This window comes from Gallus gallus, chromosome 2 (genome assembly GCF_016699485.2).
Source record: "Gallus gallus isolate bGalGal1 chromosome 2, bGalGal1.mat.broiler.GRCg7b, whole genome shotgun sequence".
Classification (NCBI taxonomy): Eukaryota; Metazoa; Chordata; class Aves; order Galliformes; family Phasianidae; genus Gallus; species Gallus gallus.
The window spans coordinates 3,845,418-3,865,374 of NC_052533.1; the positions used below are offsets into that span (position 1 = coordinate 3,845,418).

At 48.5% G+C, this 19,957-nt stretch overlaps 1 protein-coding gene and 1 non-coding gene across 6 annotated transcripts in view; both read right to left on the reverse strand.

The window, feature by feature from the left end:
* Positions 1–19,957, reverse strand: part of CCDC12 (coiled-coil domain containing 12) — a 33,465-nt gene that overhangs the window by 11,578 nt on the left and 1,930 nt on the right. Inside the window, exons 1-3 of one of the 5 annotated variants that reach the window (XM_046921206.1) lie at positions 7,418–7,654; positions 7,031–7,126; positions 1,284–1,354 (exon numbers count right to left, since the gene is read on the reverse strand). The exons of 1 other annotated variant lie outside the window; for it this stretch is intronic. In XM_046921206.1, the coding sequence (XP_046777162.1) occupies positions 1,284–1,354; positions 7,031–7,051 (92 nt within the window). In that variant the 5' untranslated portion in view covers positions 7,052–7,126; positions 7,418–7,654. Of the gene's footprint in view, positions 1–1,283; positions 1,355–4,736; positions 6,602–7,030; positions 7,245–7,417; positions 7,655–19,957 lie in introns of those variants that run through there. 3 more of the 5 variants (XM_046921195.1, XM_046921183.1, NM_001006353.2) reach the window with 3 other exon arrangements.
* MIR1706 (microRNA 1706) lies at positions 1,690–1,763 on the reverse strand. Its single transcript, NR_035200.1, has one exon. It is a non-coding gene; the product is annotated as a microRNA 1706 (primary transcript).

Here is a 19,957-nt window from a genome sequence, read left to right on the forward strand (position 1 = left end):
CTCACCCCGTTGTCTCCAAAGTCGACCTGATAGCATTGGTAGCAGCAGGAAACCAAATGCAGTCAGCTGGTCCTGACAGGAGGAGCACCCTGCCTGGGTTAGCTTTGTGCTCACATTTTCTGGTGACAAGAAGGAACAGTGGTGAGCTGCAGTTAAACAGCCACGTGTACGTTGCAAAGCCCTCAGGCCTCCATTCACAGGAAAAGAACTGCACTTTCCAAACCACACACGTGTAAGTGGCAGAAAGCACAGCAGTGTGCCTGTGCTGCTATTCAGCAAAACCTGGCCAGGATGACAGCTGGGGAGAGAGGAACCTGATGAGGTTCAGCAAGGGCAAGTGTGGAGTCCTATGGCTGGGGAGGAATAACGAGATATCAGTACAGGTTAGGGGCTGAGCTGCTAGAAAGGAGCTCTGTGGTGAAGGACCTGCGTGTTCTGGTTGACCAGCAGTTGACCATGAGCCAGCAGTGTGCCCTGATGGCCCAAAAGGCCAGTGGGACCCTGGGATTCATTGCACAGAGCGTGGCAGCAGGGTGAGGGACGCCGTCCTGCCCTCTGCTCTGCCCTGGTAAAGCCACATCTGGAGCACTGGGCCCAGTGCTGGGCTCCCCAGTTCCAGGCAGACAGGGAACTGCTGTGGAGAGCCCAGCAGAGGGCTGCAGAGATGGAGGGGGCCTGGAGCATCGCCTGATGGGGAAAGGCTGGGAGCCCTGAGCTGTTCAGCCTGAAAAAGAGAAGGCTGAGTGGGAGGATCTGATCAATGCTTATCAGCATCTGAAGTGTGGAGGCCAAGAGGTGGGACCAGGCTCTTTTCAGTGGTGCCCACCAACAGGACAAGGGCACAACGTGCACAAATTGGGACAGAGAAAGTTCCACACAAACATGAGAAAGAACTTTTTACTTTGAGAATGACAGAGCCCTGGAACAGGATGCCCAGAGGGGTGGCGGTGTCTCCTCTGGAGATATTCAGGGGGGTTGGACTGGAAGATCTCCAGAGATCCCTTCCGACCTCTGATTCTATGATCCCATAAATGGCTCTCCAACTGAGGGGAATCTGAAGTGCATCTGTCCTCCAGGTGCCTCTGAGAGCATCACCATCCCCTTGCAACACTCTGCTGTAAGCCAGCCAGAGGGTCCTCTTCATTCCCCTATTTGCAGCAAGTTATTCACACCAAAACAAAACTTGCACGTTTGAATCCAAGGAAAATCCTAATTAGCAAACAGCTGGGCTGTGCCTGAACAATACACACAAGAGAGAGAAGTCAGAATAAATAAATAATTACCTGTGCCTGACAGTCTCCTCCTCCTCGTCTCCTTTGAACTGCTTGGCCTCAGGTTCGCCACTGTTCTTATTCTGGAAGGATGAGAAGTTATCTGTCAGCCTCAGCCCCTGGAAATCCCATGGAGCAAACAGGAGCCCAGCACAGGAACCCTCCCCAGGGCACGTGGAAGGCAGCAGCACACGGCCTGAAGTCATTGCTCAGTTAGGACACCTTGAAATGAAGCCTGCTTTCCTTTTTCCTCCATTTTGCTTGTCCGGATAGCATGATAAATAGATGTTAGAACATGGCAAGGAGAATCAAATCTTCCCCTCGGAGGCAATCATACCATTCAGCTTTGATATCCCCCTTATTACTGAGCAACAGCAGCAATTCAGGGAGCAAACAGCAGGCTGCAATCAACGACAGAGCTCGGGAACCTCATCCCACCTCCACACCGAAACCTCACAATAAAAAGTGAGAAGAGAGATGAGGCGACCAAGCAAGGCAGAGGAGAGCCAGCATTGCCCTCAGGAATCTCTGCGGGCATTTTAATAGGCTGCAAAACAAACCCACAGCAATCAGACAGCAATCAGCACCGCAATGGGTCTGATTTCAGCCCCCAAAACTGTGCTATAACACAACCAGATTTCTCCCTAATAGCAAAGAGGCTCATTTTGCACCATCCAGGCATCACTACCAGCTCACTAGTCATGTTACCAGCTCTATTATTACCCAGACAAGTACTGAGCATTAACAATAATGAGTTTTGTTTGCTCCCACTGATGAACCAATTCCATTCAGCTGCTGAACAAAGTATATTCAGTGACAAACATCCATCCACGTGTTACCCAGTACATTGCTATAGGGAAGGCAATATACAAGCTTTAAGATTCTATTCTGCAACCTGGGTGAAAAAACAGACAACACATTGGGAGAGGCTTGGTTTGCTTCAGGCTCATCAGTGAATGGAGTTGTTCAGGTTCAGCTCTTGACCAAAGTGCAAGAGAAACAGTTTTGCAGCCATTTCTTGTTCAATGTAGAGCTGTGCTGGAGGAAAGCATGGGCAGTGTGCCATGGCTTCTTGCTCTGAGCTCATGCTATGCCATACTCAGCCCTCAGCATACGTTATCTCAAGGTGTGGGAAGTGCCTTCTTTCACTTTCTCATCCCTTTCATCTCCTCACGCTCTGTACACACACACACATTCAGCCTACATCCTCCTCATTCTTGTTTGTAGTTTATCTGCAAGGTTCATAAGCACATTCTGAAATACTACAGAGACACTTGGCAACAACATTCACGCCAAGCAGTGGCTGTTCTTCCCACCACAAACCTGCATGACCCACAGCACTGTATATCTTTCCCCATATGCTGAAATAACTTCTTATCCCCCCCTCCCCAGCCATAGGACTGTACACTTGGCCTTGCTGAATCTCACGAGGTTCCCCTCCAGCCTGTCGAGGTCTCATTGAATGGCAGCACAGCTGTCTGGTGTGGCAGCCACTCCTTCCAGCTTCGGATCAGCAGCAAGATGATAACCAGGAACCAGCATGGCTCAACATAACAGTGCATCTCCAGCTCATTCCTCACACAACCGCCCTCTGAATTTTACTCCCTGCCATCCCCTGCTGCTAACGAGGCTCCATCAGACAGATCACAAGGAGAGCACAACACAAACGAGGTCTGAACCAACTGTCTGAAGTCAGGCCTCCCCCCCAGCACAACAAGTTAATTCCTCCTCCTCATTTGCAAAGCTGGCTGGAAATGAGATCTCAGCTTCACAGCACGGTGATGAAACCCAGCATTAAGCCACAGAGTGCAGTCAGCAACGTGGCCAAGGGGCCACGAACCCCCAGCCTCTGTGCAAAGGCAGTCTGTCCTAAGAGTCACCTATATGGGTTGATGTGGAAGGGCTGAACGGCTGCTGCAGGGCTGGATGGCTGCTGCCCTTCCAACTGCCAGCAAAAAGCTCAGCACTTGCAGCTGCACTCAGCCCCTATGCACAGCTGACCACGAGGGCTTCTTGGAATGCCTTCGAGCTCACTCAAGCTGGAAAAAAGGCAAAGTGATGAGATTAGAGAGGCTTACACCCAGTGCTGAGTGCAAGGAGCCATCGTGGGTTTCCTAAATATATGCACAAATGTGGGCTCTGAATCCATAGCTGGTTCAAAGCAATCCTTATGTCTTTACATAGGAGTATGAAGGGAAGATCCCTCTTCTTCCTTCCATGCTTTCTCTCCTAAAACCCCCAGCAGAAGGCTGCAGTCACCAAAAGCCTGGTGTATAAGCAAGCCAAACTCCAACAGAAAGATATGATGAAGCGTGCAAATCCTTAATGGAATAGCTACCTGAAATCCTTGGGATCTGCATCTGAAATGCTTCACACCATGACTGCTTTCATGCACACAGCCAGCGGGCACAGCTGTATATGCCCATCTGTTCCAGCACAGAGACAGCTCAGGCTGCATTCACCACAAATTAACAGGGTTAAGGTGTTAAGCTTCCCTGTTCACAGCCCCTCGTCTGAGCACAGCTGAGAGATGGCAGTAGCTAGAGGGTGAGTGGGGAAATAGCATTCCCCGGGCATTCTGAATAGTGCCGAATGACAAAGCCACTGCTGCAAGAGCAGGGGAGCTCGGGGTGAGGATGCAGCACAGCAGCCAGGGTTGTACAACAGGGAGCACAGAGAGCTGGAGGGCAGCAGGGCTAGCAGCACTACATGGGACTCAGCTCTGCAGCCGTGTGCCGTGTCGGATCTCATTACCACGATCATTTATTGATACAGGCACGGGCTCTCAGACACGCATCTTATCTTACAGCTCCGTGTTTCGCTGCCACCTCAGCTCTCTTCTTTCTTCTGTGCCCTTAAAGGATCGGTCCGACAGCTCAAAGGACTTCAACACAGCTGTGATGCCTTTGGGGGGTTCTCTGCTGTCATGGGAGATCTGCCCCTTTAGCACCCCCTTCAAACGCTGAATCAACCCCATCCAACAGCTGTGTCACAGCTTTCATTTCTTCAGAAAGGAAGCAGTCCCAGCACAGAGCTCAGCCTCATCACCACCTCCTGCTTCAAGTGTTCTAACGCATTTCCCTTTGCTCGCCGGTGGTTGCTTCCCCCAGCTTTGCACCAATTCAACTTCCACCACTTTTCGCTTCTACTTTTTCCGATTTAAAACCTTAAAGGCCACAAAGGGAGCTGAAAACAACCCCCCCGGCCGTTTCACACTCACAATTCCTCTTTTCAAGGCGAGGTGTTTGCTGCCAGCTGCACCTCTTAAGATTGGAGACCCAGCCGCGCTCTGTGAGAGTGTTTGCCAACTGCCTGCAAACAAAGTCACTCCCATCCTTCAGTCTCTGCAAGGAGACAGTCATAAGACAAAGCTCCGGCATTAAGAAGCTTTCTCTTGCTTGGAGTCTCCCAGCTATTTCATTTGCAGACATGGCAACTGGCAACCCCTGCCCCGTAGCTACCAACCTGCAGACTTCTGCTTGTCCCATTCCCACTCTTCACAAAGGGCTCTGAGATTAAAAGAATCTCATCCCCTGCCTCTTCAAGGCGTAAATCCAACAAGATTTGCATCAGGTTGTACAAAGAAGGGTGTCAGCTGCCTCCCCCAGTACCTGCAAGGCCCACAGCAAACTTGACAGGGGACGAGCTAACAGCTCAGGCTCCCAGCAGGACATTAGTGGGCATTATGTGATGTCTGCCAGGCTGAGAGCCCAGGTCCTGCACAACACAAGCCATGGTGTTCGGTCAGCATAGATGCATTGCTTTGCTTTCCTCCTTGCAATCAGCAGGCAGAATAAGGAACACATTTGACAGTTCCATATGCAGACAAGATGGAGGCAGACAGCTCAATAGAAGCACTCTGTAAGCACAGACGAGCATTACACATAGCATATTCATTTTCCCTCCAGCTGAAGCCAACCCAACCTGCAAGAAGCTTCTGCTCTGAGCAATCAGACAACGTTCTGAGAAATGCTATGCTTCCCCCTGGGCTTCAGCACATTATCAGGACTTTTCCCTTCCTGGTAGGTGTCTTCACAGCCCTTTGGTTCATTCTCTCATAATAAGAAGGGAAGCAATTTGCTTTGCATCGCGTTTCAAGATTTAAGGCCAAAAGGGACGTTCAAGTTGCCTAGCCTGACTTGAGAACACTTCTGATGTGGGAAGTCTCACCCAGCCATCCCTCCTCATCCCAAAGACATCAGGAGGAGCAGCCACTCCTTCCTTCAGCAGCTAGATGAGCAATGGGAACACTGGGCACACCAGTCACAGGCCCCCAAAGCAGCACTTCTGGGTGATAACCATCTGACAGCCATTGAGCTATCAGTATCAGTTACCTATTTCAGAGCTGTAATTTTTCAGCAGCATGTTGTGCAATACCACTAATCCTTCACTAAATCACATTTACATGACAAAAATGACACTCCCTTTTTCTTCACTCTCCATTAAATGCATTGCAAATCACTCTGCTCCACACTGACAGCAAACTGCCTTCACCCAACTTACCCCTCTTGCCTTTATTTCTAAGTAGTGGTGTTTTATTAGCACTCTTCCAGTCCTTTGAAACTTACCCAGTATTCAGAAGAAGATTTAAATCAAAACACAGCAGGCTAACAATCTCTTCAGCTGATTATTTTAGGATTCCTGGGTGCAAATTACCTACAACTGCTGATTTAAGTGTTTTTGCTAGATGTCTAACATCCTCTCATCACGCTGGTCTGGAAAGCAGCTCATCACTCCTCTATGAGGCAACCGTGTCACTTAACCCCTTCCCAAATAACACTTGATAAAGTCAAGCTTGTATTTGTCTCTTTCTTTTCTTTCCAATGTCTTTTTAAGGTCTCTGTCTGAAGGACGGCTTCCCCCTCTAACCAGAGCTGGCCTTCCTGCCAGATTCCAATAACCACACTGCAATGGTCTGATATCTGCCTGCATCTTCCAGCACATTCCCAATCCCCATTTCCATTCCCCTCCAAGCCCTAGAAGAGCTGCTTTTCTGAAGCCCTCTGACTACTCAGCTGGCCCTGTGCACCCATATTAAATGCAATCCAGCAAACCCTTAGCAACCTTAAAAGTCAACAAGAAGACCTTGCAGCTTCTCCTCTCCCTGGAGAGGAGGGAAGATGCCAACCAACTTATTTTCCACATGGACTGACCAGATTACTAAAGATCATCTTATCTTTCATTTAAGGCTTACAGGATGGTTGCGTTATCATAGTCACAGAATGGCTTGGGTTGGAAGGGACCTCAAGGATCATTAAGTTCCAACCCCCTTCTGTAAGCAGGGCTGCTAACCTCCACATTTAATACTAGACCAGGCTGCCCAGGGCCCCATCCAACCTGGCCTTGAACACCTCCAGGGACTGAGCATCCACAGCCTCTCTGGGCAGCTGTTCCAGCACCTCACCATCTCATAGTAAAGACCTTCCCCTGATACCCAACCTAAATCTTCCCTCCTTCAACTTGAAACCATTCCCCTTGTCCTGCCATTATCTACCCTTCTAAATAGTTGACTCCCCTCCTGTTTGTAGGCTCCCTTTAGGTACTGGAAGGCTGCAATGAGGTCACCCCACAGCCTTCTCTTCTCCAGGCTGGAGAAGCTTTGGAGGAGTTCAGGAGAGCTCAGTGTTGGAACAAAGCAGGGTTGACCTCAACCAGCCAAGATGGTGTTCAAGGCTGCCCATCCTCACTTCTCTTCCAGCTGAGAAGCACCTATGTCTGATTTTCCTTATGAAAACTTCATCCAAGTGCCAAGCATTCACCTTTATAGTGATTACAGCCATCGTCTTCCTCAATTTCTTCAACCTCTGCACACAGTGGTCAGGTCAGCCACGCGGTGAGGATGGAGTCGCAGTGACCTGCTGAGAGAACGGCACATGCTGGTACTTTGTGCTTTCTGCTTGGCCAAGATTGCAGCTGAGATGTCCTTGAAGCCTGGCAAGGTGCTGCCGTGCAACCTCGCTGCCCTCCCGGGATGTTTAATGCCAGCAGCCCCAAAGAATGCAAAAAGCTACGTCACCAAACGCTCTGCACGTCACCGAGGTTTCTATCAGTGATAAAGCACATCTTAAAAACGAATGCCAAAGGGGTCTAATCAAATTTTGCAGCAAGTTCTGAACGTAAAAATGTCATTATAGTATATTCATGACCTGAGATTCACCAGTGTTTGCCAAAAGCTGTTTGGAAGCCAGTTGGTCACAGTGACCTTCATGGTGACTCCATAAAACCAGGCCTGAGCTACTCTGTCCCTGCAGCTTTTTCCATAGTGAAGCCTTAATCCTGGTTCAGCCCCAGCTGTTGCCATGGGAATGGTTCAATCAGCACCTGAAGGAGCACAACTTCACGTGAGAAACAAAGACAAGGCACAAAACTGCCAGAAAATTAAACACCTTTCATGACCTCACTGTGGCCCTCCAGTACTTGAAGGGAACGTATAAACAGGAGGGGGAATGGCTGTTTACGAGGGTGGATAGTGATAGGACAAGGGGGAATGGTTTTAAACTGAGACAGGGGAGGTTTAGGTTGGATACGAGGAGGAAGTTTTTCACCCAGAGGGTGGTGACACACTGGAACAGCTTGCCCAAGGAGGCTGTGGATGCCCCATCCCTGCAGGCATTCAAGGCCAGGCTGGATGTGGCTCTGGGCAGCCTGGTCTGCTGGTTGGCGACCCTGCACATAGCAGGGGGTTGGAACTGGATGAGCATTGTGGTCCTTTTCAACCCAGGCCATTCTATGATTCAATGACAGTGCCTCCAAAATATCATTTTATTCCTTTTTTTTTTTTTTTTTTTTTGCAATATATAATTACGTTGTTTATGTAGCAAACAATCACAAATATTTCCTCCCTTCCAATAAGCCACAAGAACACCAAAGTGGCTGTGGTTTGCCGTTCAAAACATACCCATTTTGACCATTTCAGACCCCGTGTGTTTGCATTTTGAGTGCAGCTCTTCACCAGCAGAGCCTGGTGAATACTTCAGGCAGCAAACTGCTGTCCCCAGTGAGTTCAGTGTCACAAATGCTCCCCTGAGATCAGAACCACAAACCTTGCATTGAAGACACCAGAGTCTCACAGTTAGATGCAGAAAGCTTGAGCAGGAAGAGCAATCCATTGCAAAGCTGGAACCCCTTTTTCAGGCAACGAAGAACCAGAAAATTGCACATGAACTTCTCCATCCCAACATAGGAACGCATTCATGCCACATCATGGCAACACCAGATGCTGTTCCAACATTGCTGCCACCCTCCTAGGGATGTCCATGCACCCTGGCCTGCATTAGGTGCTCACACTTCACTGGGAGCCCTCTCTCAGTCTCTATGCCAAGCAAATACCATATTCTGCCCTATTAGCCCCAGTGCCAGGCTTTCCTTCTTGCGTATGCATGCTTACAGCAAAGCTACGTCCCTGCTGATTTACAAAGCATCTAATAATTGATGTTGAGAATTAAAGCAGTGCTTTGATAATGTATGATCCTGAAGTCACTCCCCAAAAGGAAGCCTCCACCAGAGTCATCACTTCAAATGCCCATTAGGGACAACTTAATACCTCGCGTAAATGGCCTAATGAAACTATCCATCCTGTGCGTGGATGCAGGAATGCAATTCATGTGTCTGGAGACGGAGAGCAAATCACTACTGCCCAACTCCTGGTAACAGAAAGTTTTATGGGGTTTACAGAGGAAGCACTCATGCACTGCAGCTATCCCTCCTGGAACAGCACCAGGAGGAGAGCCCATCACAATTCATTCCGCCAACAACAGAACCCCTCAACGTGAACAGAGTGTATCAAGACATTTGCAAGGCTCCTCCAACAAGAGCTGCTGATGTACAGCACCTCTCCAGAACACAAAGAGAGTCTCTTAACTCAAGAATTAATTCTCCCTGTGCCACAGAAGCAGTGTGTCTGTTTTAGTCCCCATCACATCATCATTGCTTGCTCACGCTGTGTGACCTTTCCACTGCACAGAAGAGGGGAAAAAACCTTTAAAAAACAAAACAAAACACCTATTAGTGATATTCAAGCTGCCTGTAGCAGATTTGGACAATGCTCCTGTTATCTAGGAGAACTGAACAGGTTTTTCCCCAAGGAGGGATGGAAGAGAAAGCCAGGCAGGCTGGCCTGGAGTTGAGAGACGTTCCAGTGGGTTAATGTGTCACCTCTGTTGTTCCAGGACAAAAGCAGAAGCAAAACCAAACGCTACACATGAGCAGTTTCATTTCTCCCAAGAAGAAATAGAAACAAAAGAGAGAGAGAGACCACAGCCAGGCTTGTGCTTACACACCAGGCTTGTGCTTTCCCTGCTGAGGGAAGAACATCCATGCATTAATCTTTCCAGTTCGATATTTATACAATAATAATGAGAAAAAAAAAAAGTTAAATAAGTCAGCAGGCATTTCACAAATGTAAATCACAGCTTCGCACACACTAATTACGCAGTGCTGCTCGGGTGCAAGACAAACCTCACTCTGCATTTTTGCAGTTGATGATTAACCTATTTTCTGGAGTCTGTTTTTCCCCTTCATAAATTAAACAAAAAGGCCGTGGAAAAGCAATGCCAGCAGCACAGGCACTGCTCTCCAGCCATGGTCTTCTCTGCACCTTGCATGCGACTTTGACCTCGCAGGGAGAAGGATGCTGGGGAAACACAGTCGCTTGTGGAGATCACCAGGACCATCCTCGTTAGCATTATAAATTACTTGGAGGCTATAAGGGTACTAAACGACATTTAAAAGAAAACTCTACTATTACTGAGCAGCAGCCTAACGTTTAGGTAGCTAAAAGCTGGCTAAAAGATGGCCCAGCAACATACAGACGTTCATTCACATTCTTTATGACGCGTGCGTTATTCCAGCAATGAGATTTTAATTTCCCATCCATGAAATTAGGATGTTTCAGTACTGCTCCAGAGATATTGTGAGGCTGAATGAGCATAGCCTTATCAAATAGTGATTTCATAGGAGGTGCAACCCAGGTCTTCACATCCAGCGCAGGAGTAATTGGGCATAGCAGGGACACAAGCTTGTAACAACTGCAGTTCTCTTCCATGCTTCATGCAAGGTCATGGTCAATGGAGCCCTTCTAGCCACACACAAAACCAAATGGTGAATGGAAAAGTAAAAGAGTTTCTTGCAGACATTCTGGCATAAAGCTTTCTGAGGTTACTATGGGGGAGTGGTGAGCCCCCTATGTCCAACACAACAACAGCTTATGGTCCGTAACTTGGCTAGAAGTTCAGTTCAGGGAGATTCAGGATTTGGATGGACGTTCAGTTCAGGGTCTCAAGGTTTTGAAGAAAGGAACATGGAAAAAAAGGAGCTTTTGCTCTACTCAGAATTCCTCATATGGCCACAAATGAGGGAACTGAAATCACATGGGAATGGCGAAAGGTTCCTCTCCCACCTGCATCCAAGAATATGGCTGCAGAAGGAAACTAACCCACTGCAATTCCCAAAACCAGGCACAGGCTGGTGAATGCTGAATGGTGCAGAATAAAGCATTTCCTCCTCCCAGACACTCCTGTCCACCTGCAATATTTGGTGCATTGCACATAACGGATCGGTGCTGTTGTTCTCTCCCTGCTGGAGAGCTTTCAGTTAGCAATCCCACAGCTTTTGTATCACTGCTATTAACTGCAGCTTTAAGCTAACAGAGGGTGGGTTTAGATTAGATGTCAGGAAGAGATTCTTCACTATGAGGGCAGTGAGCTGCTGGCACAGGCTGCCCAGAGCAGCTGTGATGCCCCACTCCCACAGCATCCAAGGCCATGGACGGGGCTGTGAGCACCTGGACTGTGGGAGGTATGGGCAAGGCTGTAACATCCCTTCCAATCCAAACTGTGCTGGGATTCTGTGATAATCCCATCACACTCCATTACTTACACATGGGTTCTGGTTTAAAAAAAACAAACACAAGCCACCTACACAGTACACCAAGCCCATCCCTACCCTGCAGAGAAGCCCAGATCCCACCAGCCCAGCTCACACTGTCACCCTTCCCTCGTCCCCTCCAAGGTGACCATGCCACCACCCATGTCCCCATCCATCCCCGTTCATTTCTGCCGGCCACACCTCACCTCGCCCCATGGGAAACCACTTCAAGGACTTGCCCTCCCACAAACCCTAAGCCAAACAAACGGAACAAAAGGACACACACAAAAAAAGCCTCTTAGCTTCCTGAACCAGCTAGTACCAGGGTCATACACAGGATATCAACGGGAAAGGTGCAAGAGGTCATTAGACCAAACCCAAAAGCCACAGTTCCACCAATGCACAAAGCCCACAAAAGGCAGTGCTTAAAGGTGGGCATCCTCCCCGTAAACCAGCTCCAGGAATCAAAGCAGGCAGAAACCAAACACTCCGTATTCCTGCTGGGTTGGTTTCCACCTGATCCCGTTGGTCTGAAGCTCAGTTCCCCAGCCCAGCACAGGACCTAGCAGAGCTGGCTGACATCTGCACAGAAACATCTTGGGAATCAGAGCAGAAGCAAAGAACTTGTCTTTATTTGGCTCCCTTGCACAAAACCTGGCAAAGAGTGCTCAGAGGAGCCAGCTATTACTGTCACTGTTTGTCATGGCAAGGAGCTGGGAATAAGCAGACACGAATTTTTGCCTTGGTTCTAACCGTGGGCTTTGCACACTCCTATGGGAAACAGATGCACTTTCCTATCCCAACAAGTGCACCTTGTTCCATGGGGCTGACAGCAGAGGTGTGCAGACAGAACACTGCTCAGCGTCAGGGCAGGACAAACAAGGTGAGATCTTGAGAATATATTGCTTTTTAGATTTCACTATTCAGATGATCACAGTTAGTAAAAGACCTCCCAGATCACCTAGCCTAACCCCCAACCCATCACCACCACACCAACCATGTCACTCAGTGTGACATCCACCCTTCTCTTGAAAACCTCTGGTGATGGTGACTCCATCACATCCCTGGGCAGTCTGTTCCAATAAACAGCTCTGTCTGCAGATAGCAGGAAGGTGAGAGCTGCCTGCAGCCTGCCTTGCCAAGAAGCACTTCCAGCAAGCTCCAGATCCGAGATAGTCATAGAATGGCTTTGGTTGAAAGGAATCTCAAATGCTTTCCTGTTCCAACCCACTTGCCGCAGACAGGATTGCCAACCACTAAATCAGACACCAGGTCAGGCTGCCCAGGGCACCATCCAGCCTGACCTTGAACTCTTCCAGGAATGTGGCATCCACAACTTCTCTGGGCACCTCACCACCAAACAGTGCCCAAGCCCTGCTCACCCTAGGGATGCACAACAGTCCCCCAGACCCAGAGGCAGTCAGTGGAGGACCTGCTTCTCTCCAAGTAGCATTTTACAGCAGTGCCTATAGCAGCCCCAGAGACAAAAGGGCTGAGGAGTGTTTCCTAAAGCCATCCACCCGTTCCCAGCCGCCTGCCTATTTGTGTGTTGCTGGTGGAAGCACGATCATTTTGTCTGCAGGCTTCCATCTCCAGCCATTCGAGCACTGCAGCGATAGTTTATTACTTTCCTAATAAAGCCTGAATAGAAATGAAGCCTTTGTAGCCCTAAGTGTGTGCTTTATTCTCGCTGTAATAACCTTACTACGCTCTGTTTCCACAGCAACTGTTTTCTCAGCCACTTCATCCCTCTGCTTCCAGGAACGCAGGCTGCTCGCTCCACTGACATAAAAGCCCTGCAGAAAGCACGAGGAGGGCAGCAATCCAAGCTGCAGGGTCACAAACTGGCCTGGACAGGACCATGAGCCATTCGGTCACTTGTTGGCACTCATGGATACACCGACCCCAGGGACAGCAGCAATGGAACCTGCAGGAGGAGGAGGAAGAAGCAAGGGGAGGTCAATCTCTTCGGTGCAGCCCTGCAGAGGAAATGTCAACCCTGGGGCCTCCCTCCTGCCTCCCTCGTGAGCCCATGCAGGCGTGGAGGGGCAGGGAGCCACAAACCAAAAGCAACGTTGAACAGAAACAAAGGGCTGGGTGTGAGCCAAGCTGATTTTTTCCAACGTGACGCATGACACAGCCACAAAAGCTTTAGTGGCAGCGCAGGGATGCAAAGAGAAAAGCAGGTGAAGGTCCTTCCTTCCCCACCACACGCAGCCTGAATGCCGTAGTCCCATTGGGAAGGCTCCTGCTTTTCTCCCTCTGGCTTTCCAAGCTCTGTTTGAAGCTTTCTGGCCAAGAGAGCAAAATAACAGCTCTGTGGTTGTTACACTCGTTCAGTTTAGAAGGGCTTGATGGGGTGAAAGGCCCCTGCCCTGCTCAGGTCAGTCCATACATCACCTCATAGGCCGGGTTGCTTTATACAGTGCTCTGCACCATTTTACTGATGGCTCCCTGTGGAAAACGAGTGGCATTACCTTGTGCAACCACAGCAGATATTCTGCTCTGAAAGGATAGGAACGGGCAGGCCTTTTAAGTGGGAGATTATCTCGGAGGGGATCCTTGGCGTTTAGCTGCAATAATAATCAAACGCTGCCTGAGAAGAGTTTAATAGCTGCAAAGCTAAGCACAAAAGGAGAAAAGGCTGCACATCCATGGTAACATCTATCCACGGCTGTGAAGGTCTCTTTGCCTCTTTTCTCTGTGCCTTAGCACAAAATTCCCCACAGTCCCAAGCAATGTGGATTTCTGCAGCAGGGCTGAGGATGCAAAGCTGGAGCCAACGTGTCTCCCCATGGGCACTGCAGCTGCTTCCCTCCACACCTTGCTTTGCACAAAGCAGTGGGAATAACCTGAAGCTGCCACTTACTGGAGCTTTGGGCACAAAGCCATCTCTATCCCAAGAGACACAAGAACAAAGGCAAAAGGAAGAGTAGTGAGTCTTGTCATACGTGCTGCACAAGATCAATTTGAAAAGAGCCATCTGTGTGGGTAAAATCTGGATATTTACAGCATTTTCTTACCTCAGCTTGTCCTTAGCTTTTGGCTGGCCTTATACCTCCACACTGCCTTCACTATCACCCCTGATTACACCTTTCAAATGCCTTGCTGCTAAAGGTCACTTGATTATTGCTTATTAAAGTGTCCTTTCCAGCTGTACCAAATCCACTGAGGAATGCACTTGCTGCTTAGATCAGCTCTGGAGCCCCATTTCTAAACCACGACTGCAGCTTAAGGACTGTCTGAAGTTCAGATATGTTACTTTTCCTGTCAGCATTTGTATTTCAAATCACTTTCTTCCTGCTGAAAGCACATTACCCTTGAAACGCTCCCACTCTGCACCAGATGAGCTGACTAGCAAAAAGATTTGCATTTGTTGTACTGCTGGAACAGAGGGCATCACGAAAACAAGCGTCAAGCCCCAGGTAAAAAAACACCAAAACGAAACTGTGAGTTATCAAAGGAAAGAAAAGCTTTGGAAGCACCCAAAGAGAATCTGAAACAGAATCAAACACTTAGATGGAAATACAAGTTTCCAACCGGTCTTTAAGTACGTTATTCTTTTTCAGCAAACACCCCCTTGAATTTAACCACCATTGGAAAAGCTTAAGAGCTCAGGACTCACACAGAGGGTGGTGATGCACTGGAACAGGTCGCCCAAGGAGGCTGTGGATGCCCCATCCCTGCAGGCATTCAAGGCCAGGCTGGATGTGGCTCTGGGCAGCCTGGGCTGCTGGTTGGCAACCCTGCACATAGCAGGGGGTTGGAACTGGATGAGCATTGTGGTCCTTTTCAACCCAGGCCGTTCTATGATTCTATGAAGCTGCATTCCCAGTAACGGGTGCTCTTTCAAGAAGAGATGCCAAGGGAAATTCCTGCAGGAACTGCTGCAGGTTTGCATTCAGCAGAAGCAGGCAGGACTGCTTTCCTCCTGGATTTGTCTCGTGGGTAGCTGAAGTACCTACAGAGCAAGGAATTTTAGGGATGAGTTCATTGATTTGAATGTGAAATGAGATTTCCCCAAAGCAGAGCTTACACACGGTCTTCCCCAGTTGCATTCCGAGCCAGTGCTGCAGTGCAGCACATCCCTCTGGAGCTCCCACTATCAGCTGGGGACGAAAAGAGGCTCCGTGTCACTCAGTATTTCCAAGGAGCCATTCAAAAGCTCCAGTAAAAAGCCATAGCGGGAGGCACAGCTGGGACTCCCGTGCTGCAGATTAAAGGAGCCAAGGTTTTAGCACCGTGGTTGGTGTTGAAAAGGAACAGTTAATCATTTTTCTTTTTTCCGTGGTTTGAGATGAAAAGAGAAAAATTATGTAAAAACCCTCTGTCCATTACCATGGCAATGCCAAAGTAACTGAAGATTAACGAGCACCAGGGAAAAGCAGAGTTCATCAACTTTCTGCCCCTTCCTGCTGCCTGGCCTGAGCACATCAGCCTTAGCTGCCCCCTGCTCTTTGTGGGGGCCAAATGCTACACCCCACAAGCTGGATTTCCATGGGGAAAAAGCACCATGAAAGCTAAAATGTGGTGGAGAAAAGCAGAGGAGCAAAGCATCTCTCAGCACCTCCGCGGAGCCCAATTCACCCAGCCAGATCCCAGCTGGGATCTGTGAATCCCTCCGGTTCACAGTGCCACAAAGCCAGTTTTAGGAAGTTTCCTCTCAGCACTGTCCCTCACCACCCAAATTAACACAATAGCCATGTGCCCCAGCGTTTCCTCTCGTTTCAACAGCAGAAATTATTTCGACAGCTGAAACAGAAGAGCAAAGCCAGGTTACATGCAACGGCCGAGACAGAGTTCACCACCATTCCAGTATCTACTGCTAAAAATAAGCAGCTGCAGGGAAGGCACTCAGCTCCTTGCAAGAGATAATGCATGCACTTCTTTATCTCACTACTTCTTTGCTCCGCTGGTGCTATGCAAAATGTCCTTCACAGCCTTTACTAAATATATATACACAGAGACTTTAATGAAACCAAACTCCTAAGGTAAAAGCATCTAAGACACTACATAAGGTTATTCAAGCCAAATGAGAGGCCTGAGATCTCCCCCCTCCTCTCCCTTGAGTTGGACTCGATGATCCTTATGGGTCCCCATCCATGCTGCACCAGAGTGAGTGTCCATCTAGCTCCAAAGCAGCAGATGGACACATCAGAGAGCTGGTTTCAAGGGCAACCTGTGGGTAAGCACTTCATAAATACAAATAGGTGCAGTTAATTATCAACTAGCTTAGCAGAAAGCTGCCCCTTTTTGAGTGCTAAGGAGAGGAATTGCAACAATCCTTAGCTTTCCAGATTCAGAGAGGCTCAGGAAACCAGGCTTCTTCATTCTGCTTCAGAACAGATCCTCGGGTAATGGTAAGGAACAGCTACACTATAGACATGAAATACAATGGTAAGTGAAGTCAAAGCTCAAAAAATCAGCAAAAAGAGGGGAAAAAAGTCTGAGAAACACAATGTTCTAATCTGATTTTCAGCCATTAGGTAAGAAAAAAAGACATAGGAACCAGCAGATAACCCAGGTTTACTGCACAATACAAGGATAAAGCCTCAGCTTTAGTTGGTATCAGAACAACAAGCCTCAGGCAAACAGAGCACTGCAAAACCAGTTCAACACAGACCCACATTCAGGAGAAGTCTCCATTTTCCCCACTGCTGCCCCCCAAGAGCTGGCACTGCTTGTTTCTCATTCCTTTCCAAACCAGAAACCCTCACGTTGGGAAAGAATAACGTCATCGCGTGACTTTCACAGAGCTCCCAGCAAAAAAAAACTTGGTGGGGTTTTCCTGTTCATTGAGGGCAGCAGTGAAAACATCAGCCAAGCCCGGGCTGTGCAACTGGCTGGCTTCAGAGCCTCGTGCACAGGCTTCAGAGCCTTGTGAACATTCCAAACTGGCAAAAAATGTGCACAGCTCTGTTGAACGCTGCAGAACTTCCCGGCTCACTTCCTCTTCCCCAGCACAGAGGCAAAGTTTACCTTCATGACAACTCCCAGCAGCTCTTCCCATGGCTTCCTGCAGGCTTCCAGATAAAGGCTGCTGGGTTTGTTTTCCTTCGCTTCGCCTTCCTCTGTTTCAGATTTGTTTGGGTATACTCAGGGACGGATAATCCCAGAGCTGCCAGAACTCTTGCAGCTTGTAGAAAACAAGAGATTCCTTTGCCTAAATCACACTCATCCCAAAGCCAGGCTGGATGACACCCAGGGAAGAATCCAAGGGTGTCAAAGCACCAAACGAAGCCTCGCTGCCATCCAAGCAGGTAAGGCAGATGTGGAAGCTTGGGAGCTTGCTGTGAGACATTCTGATTTGACATGGGGTGGGGGGGAAGAGAGGAAAGCTTGCAAAGTAAAGATTTCACTCACACAATTTGGAACTATATTTCTTTGCCAGCACAGGAAGTAATATTCTGCATGCCAACAATGTGATTACTTGCAACTGAAAGCCAATTCAATTTAAATTTAGGAAGGAAATGAGCTCTCTGATGCAGTACCTGATTCTATGTATTACCTTGCAACTGAAAACTTTGCTGATGTCAAGGCCATGCATTTAGTCTGGAACTTCAGCATCACCTTGTGTGCTATTTTAAGTACATTTGTATAAGCAAACATCAACTGAAGTGCCTCACATGGAAATTATGCCCAGAACTCAAAGAATCCCAATTTTTATGGAGTAAATATATATATATATATATATATATATATATATTTGCTGGCAATAAATAAAAAGCAGCACAGCAGGTCAGGCAGGCACAGCACAGGAGATCATGTGTCAGGTTTTGATAACGCTTGGGCATTACCTCACTGATTTCCTCACTAATTGGGAAAAGATGAGCATCACCTTCATGCCAAAATTGAGTGCACTGAGTAATTTGCAGAGCAGAACTGGAAGAGGTTCCTTGTCTGATCTCAAGTCACAGGAATTGCAGCATCTGCCCTCCTGAGAGCCTAAGCACAGCAGCATCATGGCAGGAGAGCAGCAGCAGTTCCCATCTTCCCCCCTTTCAGAGTTTGGGGGCTGCAGAAGGCTTGGGAAATGCAAGGATGGTTTGAGGACAGCGCTTGCAGGCGAGATGATTCACGATGAAATCCAGCAGCAACTCAAGTCTTGCAGAAGGGTTTTACAAGGACGCATCGCTGAGCAATAAGGCAACAAGTGAAATTCAGAGCCTGATGTAAAGCAATGCACGTGGGGGAAAAAAAATAATCAGTTTGCCTGCACTTACACAGGGAATGGGTTACCCAATGAGTTCTGCTGTTTGGAAGGTGCTGGGACAGCTGAGGGGAGCCCCCTGCAAGCATCAGCTCAGTGCTGAGCAGCAGCCAGAAAAATGCATCAGGATGGCAATGAGCACTCATATGTGTGCAGGCACAACAGTCTGGGGAGTAAGGAAAACAGTGAGGAGAGGTGGGATCTTTTATATATAGACTGGTGGAACTGGGAAAAAAAGTAGGCATGCCCTGATAAATAAAACCAGGACATGGTGAGCCAGCACTGCAAACCAACACGGCCCCCATATCCTGAGCACCACACGCAGTCCCAGAACCCCTCTCAGCAAAGGGGCATCTCTGAAGTCATGAAGATACACAGGAATAACAAAGACAGTTCAGAGGTGTTTGTGTATAAAGACAGACCTCACAGACCCCAGTTTGAACCTGGAAGAGAGATGAAGTGTGCTGTAAGATCATGAAGACAGAACAGTTACTTAGTGTTTCTCATTAGATCTGCAAAATGAACACCCCAGGCAACTCTCATCTAATAGGTTTAATGGGTCTTTTTTTTTTCCCACTGAATTGCAGAACTCTGTCTTGGGATGCTGCAAAAGCCAAGAGTAAGCAGAGATTTAAACGGCTTGGATAAACTCAGCAGGACAAGTCTACCAAGAGCCACTAAATGCAACACACCTTTGCATGACTAAGGAAGTCTCTACCTTCCCCCTGTAGGAACTCATTCCTATTTGCTGTAAGGAGGGCTGCTTCTGGCAGTTAGGAGCTCACCGTGTGTTCCCTGCCTCCCCTGGCCCTGCTGCAGCAGCAGCCACCTGTTTTAGACTCTTCTGAATTAATTCAGAAGGCCCTCAGCCACCAGCTGATCCCTGTCAGCAGAAACAAGAAGTCACCATTTGGCTCACACTCATAGCCTAATGTGGACAAGTTTACCAGGACATGTTTCTCAGGAAGCTTTGCTCCCTCTAAATTTGCCAGAAGAAAGGAAGGAGCTTTTCTTTTCAACAGCTTTTCTTCCCAGTGAGGCTGAGAAGGGTAGTATCCCACTTTGCCCCTGGCCTGTCCACACAGCTCCTGTTGGAGGTATCAAACCCCAAAGGGAAGGGGCAGGACACCCCCCCACATTACTGGACTAACCCTGATCAACAAACTGAGAATGATGTGGCAGAAGGGGAGCACAGCTCACACCTTATTAGCCTGAGAAAAAAGTAGTAAGCAACACAAGGGCTTGCAGAGACACTGAATCACTGCAGCTTTCCTTGATACCACTGCTGAGGCACTGACTGCCAAGTTTCTTCCATTTGCTGCATTCTTCTTTCACCTGCAATAAAAATCCCTATTTTTGAAGTAATAAGAACTGACAGCACGCAGGACAGACACCCAGTACCAGCACTGGGGCTCAGCAAGAGGGTTGGTCACACAAGAGGCAGGTTGCCAGGAAAAACACAGCACGAGCATCCCCACTATGCCTGTTTCTCTGCTTCTCCCATCCCTGCATCCAGGGACAAAAGTCTTCACTCCACAGCACCATGTTTCTCCACACCACTCTTTCCCCTCAGAAAGCCCTGGTGCTCCTCACTGATCTGCAGTGAACCCCA